General features: G+C 36.4%; 1 protein-coding gene across 1 annotated transcript in view; it reads right to left on the bottom strand.

Moving 5' to 3' along the window:
- Positions 1 to 9204, bottom strand: part of ACBD5 (acyl-CoA binding domain containing 5) — a 71943-nt gene that overhangs the window by 13469 nt on the left and 49270 nt on the right. Inside the window, exon 10 of the mRNA XM_006887081.1 lies at positions 2120 to 2325. Coding sequence (XP_006887143.1) covers positions 2120 to 2325 — 206 coding nt within the window. The remainder of the gene's footprint in view (positions 1 to 2119; positions 2326 to 9204) is intronic.

The raw sequence follows: 9204 nt of genomic DNA, 5'->3' as shown, positions 1-9204 counted from the left end.
AGCAAAGAAAGAAGAATCTGAAGAGTCTGATGATGACATGGGATTTGGTCTTTTTGACTAAACTCCTTTTGTAACATGTTCAATAAAAAATCCTGAACTCTTAAAAAAAAAAAAAAAAGAAAGAAACTACAGGGCCGCTCTACTCTGTCACATAAAGTTCTTATGGGTCAGAACTGACTTGATGACAGTGGCTTTAATTTTTGGGGGGTTAGTATTATGTGTTCGCCTTGTAAACAGAGGCACCCTAAGGATGCAACATATTTTCTTTGTCCCTATAAATTTTTCCTAATATCTACCATAACAGATGCTTTGATGTGACATGTTCAAAACTATGTTCCATGATCAAGCTAGCAGCTTCTTTTCTGCACTCAATATTAACTTTTTTTAAATTCTTATTGTATTATTTTTACGCGTACCATCAAATCAGATCTGACTGGTACAGGAGGAGATTGCCCCCTCCTTCTCCAGCTGAGCATCTGGTGGATTTGAACCGCGTACCTCTGGGATTATAGTGGAGCAATTGGAAAACAGGAAAGCCCACCAGTCATCTTTTAAACCTCTACAACTAAGCCCAACCATTATCAACCAAAAACATCCCAAACAAACACACTGCTGTTGAGTAGATTTCTGCTTATGGTGGCCCTCAATGGGGTTTCTGAGGCAATAACACTTTATGGGAAGAGACTGCTTCATCTTTCTCCTGTGGATCATCTGGTGGATTTGAACTGCTGATTTCTAAGTTAGCAGCACAACATGGAACACACTACACTGCAAGGGCACCTTCATCATTACCACAGCCAGATAAAACTATGAACTTAAATAATCTTTATCTTTTTTCCTTTGAATTTCCCCCCCTTTTTTTAGTACCTCCTCCATAGTAAACAGCCTACCTTTTTCCAACAAAAGAAGGCAGTCTGACATAACAGAAAGAGCAGTGGATAAGAATACAAGAAATCGGAGCTCTGCTTAAGTTTCTGAAAGTGTAAATGTTTAGGTTTTTCAAGAAAATAAACATCAAACTATAACTCTAACTTCCTTTCTGATACTAAACATAACATTATTTCCTCTACGAGCATTTTAAAGAAGACAGATGACAAAGCTTATTACAAGACAATGACTCTTAATTATGGACTGTAGGACATTAGTTCCTCATCTGAACTTTTTAGCAGCTCTTGCATGAGCAAACACCCTTCACCCACCTTCAAAATGTTTGTAAAGCCATTTTTACTCTGAAAAACCGATATTGTCTTAAGTGTTAAGTATTTAGATTTTAAGGTATTCTTTAAATATAATAGTTTAAAAATGGGCCATGTGATGGTTAATATATGTGTAAACATGGCCAGGATTCTTACCACAACGTAATAATTTTATGTATTGTAAATCCTAATGTCTATCATGTTAATAAGGCAGGATGAAAGGCAGTTATGTCATGATCTGATAAGCAACGATCAAATGTAGGCAAAGTAGGCTGAGGGATGTGGCCTGTATGAAGTAAAGGTACGTATCCTGGAAAAACTAGCAAACTTTTTGCTGCTATGGACAGTCCCTGCCTTAAGTGCTGACCCTGGACTCATCAGCTTCCGAATCATCAAGCAATGGCTCTGCCTGCCAACTTTGGAACCATTAGCCTCTGCTGAAGTAACTGGGCCTGTTAGCCTCTACCAGTGCATGAGTCATTTCCTTGGAAATAAAACAGAAAATATATACACATATATAAATATATATATTTTCTAGAGAACTCAGCTGAAGATGGGTCATTTTTATTTTTTAAGAAAATGCTTTGAAAATTTTTTTTTCTTTTCTTCTCCCTGCCTCTTTTTTTTTTTCAAACAGTCCCTCCGTAAGGACTATCCACTTAGCTTTGTATCCAAAGACGAAATTTGTAGGTGAAAGGAGTTAGCCTTCGTTACAGACTGGTTAATTTCAGGGTCGAAAATATGGAACGCTTCACGAATTTGCGTGTCATCCTTGCGCAGGGGCCATGCGAATCTTCTCTGTATCGTTCCAATTTTAGTATATGTGCTGCCGAAGCAAGCACTGAAATTTTTTTAAAGGATTTAAGTATAATGACTTTTTAAAATCTGATCAACAACTAGAAGAAGTCAAGGCAAATTTAGACACTTACCTGTGAAGCCGTTAGCGTTTCCAGTTTATGAAGTCTCTGGAGGACATTCTGCATGTCTTCTTGCAATCTCATGAGAACCAGGGCAATCTGCTCATTGAGGGTGCCTCTGGACCCTCTGTCTGAGCCCCAGCGTTCTCCATCACCTCCACTTCCCATTTGCCGACCCTTGGCTCCTTCACTCAAATGTTGCATCCTATGCCCTATGTACAGAGTGCAAACAAATATGTTTAAAATAATCTTAAAAATAGTAGAAACAATGTACTTTATTCATGGTCTGCTTCCTGTTATTTCTTTGAGATTTTGAGATGTAGATCTCCAAAGCAGAATGTAAGCAATTAGAGAGTATAACAAATAATCTACTCAATAAAATACATAAACTTCTACTCACATTGATATATTTAGATTTCTTGGTTGATAATATTTTATACATGAATACAATTAGAGTACCTGACTATACCCCTATAATGCAAAAATAATCACATTTAGAGTAAATGCTCAAAAAGGGACAAACACTTCATAAGCCCACTATTGTAATTAGATTAAAACTAAGGGGGAAGAGAGCATGAAAAGACTGGATAGATAATGTTGTACTGGAATGGGTGAAATGAAGGACAATCTAAAAGGAATGATGATTAGAATGTGGAAGAGGAAAAGGAGAAGTGCATGAATAAAAGAATAAAACTAATTGCTCTATAAACCTTCACTAAGATTAAAAAGAAATAAATAGGGGAGCTCTGGTGGCCTAGTGGCACGGAGCTGCAACTACAATCCACCACGGTTAGAATCCACCAGATGCTCTGCCGGGGAAGGAGGGACAATCTCCTCCTGTACCAGTCAGATCTGATTTGAGGGTACACTCACACAAAAATTATAAAAAAATAAAAGGAAATAAATATATAAAAATAAATACCTAGTAATGGAGGAGTAATTGGCAAACAAACATAGAAGGCATGTGCTATTTCCATAAAAATAAAGGAAAAAATTATTCTTAAAAAACAAAGATGAGCCATCTCCTCCCATGTGATTTATAGCCTTGGCAATCCAACGCAGGGTCAGCTAAGAGTCAGTTCTTGATGATATTGAATAATAAGGTAATAAATATTTAAGAACTGAAGACTGCGGGGTGGGGGGAATCCAACAAAACTGAAGAGTGTTTCTTCATAGTATTGAAGACTGCTAAATAGTGGGGTTTTTTGGGGCATGTTTTTGTCTCATTACAGTTATGCTTTATGTTCTTAAATCACCTCCTCTGTAAAATTCTTACAACACATATATGCACATCACTATTGTGTATACTTCTATTCCTTTAACACTATGATAATATTTTATAATGCTTTTAAAATACCTATATTTAAGTCATTAATTATGTGAAGTTCTAATTGTTGTTACTGTTATGTGCTGTCGAGTTGTCTGCGACCCATATGACCCTATGTACAGCAGCTCTGAAGCCCGCCCTGTCCTGAGCTAGTCTCACTAATTCCAACACACCAACTCCCACTGCCTCAGTCACTGTATCATAGATAATGCTTAAACATAGAAATATGCACTTCTATTATGCTCTTCAACAAGTAACAATACACAGGGTGAAACAAAGAGACCTTCAATGCCTTCAAATTGGAATTAACTCACAGCTGATCTTACAGCAGGTTCTTTGAAAGGTATAATCGTACAGGAGGAGATTGCCCATCTTTCTCCTGAAGAGCCACTGGCAGAGTAAAACCTCCAAAGAGGGACTGCTTTTGAGTTAGCATTGCAACTCTCCTGATAGACTATGCCACCTAATAATTAACTCCCTAACAATTAGCTCCATAACAATTCACTATAAGCCAATTAAAAGTTGCTCTTGAGAATAGATAACATAAGTATGTGAAACAGGTTATAAGTAATTTTCTGAAATCAGGCTGCACCTTAATGATAATGAATATAACATTATTAATATTACTCTAAATTAACAACATATGAATAAATTACTAAGCAATTCAAGTAATTGTTAATTAACTCATCCTTGAAACTTTATGCAGTAAATAAGAGCATAAATATGTCACAACCTAACTGGCAATAATTTCAGCCTTATAAAATTAAGAAACCACAGATTTTTCATATAATGCTCTTAGTTTACAATTAGATATCACATTAGTATCAAACATAATTGTATACAAAAAATTTAAACTCAATGTTTTCTACTCATTTTTGGAAAAAGCAGAAGCAAAGGTCTGACTTAACTGTTTGAAGTTTAAGAAGCCTGCTCACCACACCACACTGACCTCGGGTTACTACTGGAGACTTCTTTTGACTTCAAGGGGAAGTCAAGATTCTTTCTGAGACCATTTGTTAAAGGAGAAAGCCTTACATTCAAAGACTTGGCCCATAACATTTATACCAGCATCATAATTGTTAGTTCTGATTCTCCAACACTAAGTGAATGCTTAACTTGCAAAAAAAACTAAATAAGTTTCTGTATGACAATCCTAAACATTTTTTATTGTTAAAATAAAATCCTCATAGAAATCTACTAAAAATTTTAATGTCTTTTTAGCATAAATTCCTAGCTATTTATAGATACCAAATATTAAGACTTTGTCTTACATAGATGTATATATATTTTACATATATATAAAAAATACATACATTTGTTGTGTGTTGATTTTCAACTTGTAATGATCTCTTGTAAAAGAGTATAACTATCACATGAGGTTTCCTAGCCTATAATCATTATGGTAGCAAATTGCCAGGTCTTTATCCCTCAGAGGTACAAATGAGTTCAAACCACCAACCTTTCAATTGACAGTCCAGCACCAAAGTACTTGATCACTGTGTCACCAGGGCTTAAAGATAAGATTTTACACTTTCTAATTATTTCTGTCTGTGGTGTTAGCCAGAAGGCTGACTTTCTTTTAGCCATTGCAGTTAGCCCTGCTGGTCTCCAGCTACCTTAACTGGAGACACAGTTTTACAAATCAATATATTCTTGCAAATCATTAATGGCTGTGAGACTAGGATAAGAGAAAGATGCAAGACTTGAGGTAAGCAAGACTTGTGGTGGCAAGACTTGAGAGAAACTAGAACAAGACCCTGAGGACAGTGAGACTCTGATGGTGAAGAGACTGTGGCATTGCTGTGAAGAAACTGTGGCAAGGTGTAAGCAGAGGAGCCCTGAGATAAAGGTCACAGTTTAAAGGTTTTTGCTGTTTCTTGTCAGATACTTATAGGAGAAGCTGACTTGTAACTATTCTGAGGCAAATGTTGCTAGATAATTTGGAGGACTTGTGCCTTGGAACTCGGACTAAAACCTGAACTTGTACTGGGTTATATTCTTTGCCTCCTTCATTCTCCAACTTATTTCCTTAAAATTCCCATTCTCTATACCACAATTGTAAGTCTGCGAGTCAACAATGAACAAACAAATTTCTTGCTCTTGGTGTGGCCCTAGAGGTAGCATGGTGCTGGGCTACAAGTTCTTTATCTAGTTTTTGCTCTGGAGCAGTGAGGGGCTGTGCTCTTCTTACTCCCTCTGGCCCTTTCAGAGAGACATTCACAGCCCTGTGACACTTTAGACAGTGTCTCATTCTTTAAAACATATAATGATCATTTATCTGCATCAATAACTGTTATTTCAAAACCAGATAAACAGCTACATAAAATTCCTTAGTATGGCCATAAGAAAAAATTATTCTCCACTTTTTTTATTTTACTAGTTAAGATACTTCCAAATTTTGTGTGTTGCAAATAGCATTGCAACTGAATAATATACTTCATATATCTGTTCTTGTCTAAATATCTACTGATTAGGACAGAATACATGACAAAAACTTTGTCAAGTCCTTAATGATTGTTATTTGTTAGCTTTCAGAAACTGAAAATCTTAGTATTTAAAAAAAGTTACAGGACAACTTTTAACTTTAGTTTTTCCTGTATCCTTGATAGCTTGAGCTGTTCTGTAATGGCCTATCGGTGGGTACTGTTAAAACACAAGAACTACTGCTGCCTCTGCTTACTTTATTTCATCTTATATAATTAACAGCTTTCAAATGAACCTTCAAAAACAAGAGAATTAACCACACTATATCCGCATCACGGTAACCACCTTTCTGACACTCCAACCAACTGCTCTACTTTCTTTGGAGCACTTATCATTACTGAGATATATCCTACTTGTTTGCTTATTTCCCTAGAATGCAAGCTCCTCCATAGGGAGTTCTTATTTTTCATTATACTATCCCTAGCACCCAAAAACCAGATCCCACTGAGTTGATTCCAACTCAACAGCCCTAGCAGTCAGAAGGACACTGCTCCATGGAGTTTCCAAGGCTATAAATCTTTATGAAACACACTGCTCTACTTTTCTAAAATGGAATTACTTTTGGGTGCAAACTGCAATTTCTGTGGTTTTCAACCAAGCACTTAACCATCAAGCCACCAAACTTCTCAAAAATGTCCTGACAAAGAGTATGCCTAATAGTATTTCTTGAATGGAGAGGCAGTTTGCTTCTTATTTTGTTCTGTTGCTATTAAAAAATTTATTCTGTTGCTATTAAAAATATATACAGCAAAACAAATATTCAACAGTTACTATATGCACAATTCAAGGACATTAATTATATTCTTTAAGTAATTTAACTATACTCACACTCCTTTACTAAGTTGTTCCTCCCTCATTAAAATAAACTCAATGCCCTTTAAGGTTCCTACTTAATCTTTCCAGGTGTTGAGGGCAATTTTCTCTCATATAGGACTTAAAAGAACAAAATACTCTTATGCTGGGTGAGCTAACTCAGGATAAATATTGTAGAAGACTGTTATTGTAAAATGAGTGTAAGAATCCAGGAGGTGTGAGAGAGGCTCGAAACAGTGGGGTGTGGATGTGCAGGGGAAAGTGGGATTAATCAGTGGGTTGTACAATTTGATGGGGCGGGGTGAGGGAAACTGAAAGAATTTGTTCGAATTTGTATTAGAATTTTGTAAATAAACTAGTAAAGAAAAAATGTAAAATAGTATATGAATGAAACATATGGTAAAGGTATTATGTAAAAATCAATAAAATACATATATATATTTAAAAAAAAAACACAAAAAGCTCAAGGCAGGTATTTATTACTAATTAAAACAACCTAATGTTGGGTGTTAAGAAGATTTCAGATTAAAGATTATCTCAGGGTCATCTATTCTCCATGCCTCTAGAAAATCTAAAGTTCATAAGAACTTTAAGTTCTGTTGTGTATTTCCTCCCATGTGATTAAGATTCTTCTATGGACTTTAATCAAGCTGTTCTAAAATGGATGGTGGGCACTATCCATTCATCGGATCTCATGGCAAAGGAGGCAATTATTCAAACATTCCACTTTCTCCTTAGGCATTCACTGTGTTCCTTCTTAATGCAGTCAGTTTCACTATGATGCTTAGCTCAAGGCTTACCACTTGCACCAGCTACATGATACATGGAAACTATAAAAGGATGTAGGGGGGATTGGGATGCCAGACTGAAAACAGAAAGCCATTGATACCAACAGTTCTGGTAAAATTCCTAGAGAAAGAGACCAAATCCAAGGCTCTAGTACTTTGTATGGCTTTCTTCATTTAAAATAAGTATTTCATTTCATTCTTTTAATTTTGAATTCTTTTTAAAGAGGATCTTCCAATTTATAAATGTAAGGTCCCTAGGACACATAAACTTGCCATTCTTAAACGAATGAGTGCCAAATAAATTCTCATCTTTGCTTTTTCAAATGTATCTCTGAGTTCTGTAAACAGTATTACTTGTTGTAGTTGTTAGGTGCCTTTAAATCAAAAACAAGCCATAGCGACCCTACAAACAACAGACTGAACTTTGTCCTACCCCGCACCTTCCTCATAATCTCCACTATGTTCAAGTACACTGTTGCAGTTAAAAAAATTTGTATTTGCCTGATACCTTTGTTTATCCTTTTAATTTTCACCTTTCTAAACTACCAACATCCTAAAGACTATAGCATAAAATTGTCTTACAATAAGACAATATAGTTTTCCTTAAATATAACATATTGTCTGAGTATGATTTGCTTCTTATTATTGCTGTTATGTGCCGTCGAGTAAGTCTCATAGTGTCACTATGAACAGATCTGAACCCTGTCTTTTCCAGTGCATCTTCATCACTTCTAACATACTTCAGACCACTGCTGCAGTCAATGTATTAATCCATCTTCTTGAGGGTCTTCGATAATTTTGCTGACCCTCCATCTTTCTAAACATGATGTCCCTCTCCAAGGAATAACTTCTCCTAAAAACATGCCCAAAGCAAGTAGGACAAAGCTTCACCATCCTTGCCTCCAAGGAACACTCTCGCTAAGACATACCTGTTTATTGTTTTGGTAGTCCATGACTTCTCCAACACTACAACCGAATGGCATCAATTCTTCTCTGTCATCTTTATTCACTGTCTAGCTCTCACGTGCATAGCAAGTGAATGAAAAGATCATGGCCTGAGTCAAGCACACCTTAGTCTTCAAATTCACACAAACTTCAAAACTTATATTTATTGCTTCTCAGTAATTTGGAGAGTTCCTTAACAGTCGACTTGACCACCAGAATACGTCGCTTAACTTCCTGATTGTGAGTCTTTTACTGCTATAAGAGATATATTTGCTCTACAGTCTTAACTATTAAACTTGCTGTTTTAAAAAAAAATATTTACTGCACGGTTTGTTTTCATAACATAAAAAAAAGTCAGACGATTTATAATTTGTTTAAGTCAGCTGTGGTGCTGGAGAAGAGTTTTGAGAGTCCCATGGACTGCTAGGAAAACAAACAGATTCATTCTGGAAAGGGTTAAACTGGGCGGCTCCCTGGAGGCAAGGATTCTAAGGCTCTGCCTAACATACTTTGGACATGATGTAAGGAGGGACCAGTCCTTGGAGAGAGACATCATGCTTGGTAGGGTGGAGGGACAGCACAGGAGTGGAGGCCCTCTATGAGGTGGATTGATTCCATGATAGGTAATTGGGATGGGTGTGTCGGAGACAGTGCGACTGGCACAGGACAGAGCAGAGTTTAGGGTTGTTGTATATAGGGTCACTGTTAGATGGATCTTAGCTGAAAGCAGGGAA

This window comes from Elephantulus edwardii, unplaced genomic scaffold (genome assembly GCF_000299155.1).
Source record: "Elephantulus edwardii isolate Elephantulus edwardi_28Jun2011 unplaced genomic scaffold, EleEdw1.0 scaffold00054, whole genome shotgun sequence".
Taxonomy (NCBI): domain Eukaryota; kingdom Metazoa; phylum Chordata; class Mammalia; order Macroscelidea; family Macroscelididae; genus Elephantulus; species Elephantulus edwardii.
Note: the sequence above shows the minus strand (reverse complement) of the source record. Positions and strands in the feature narration are given on the sequence as shown.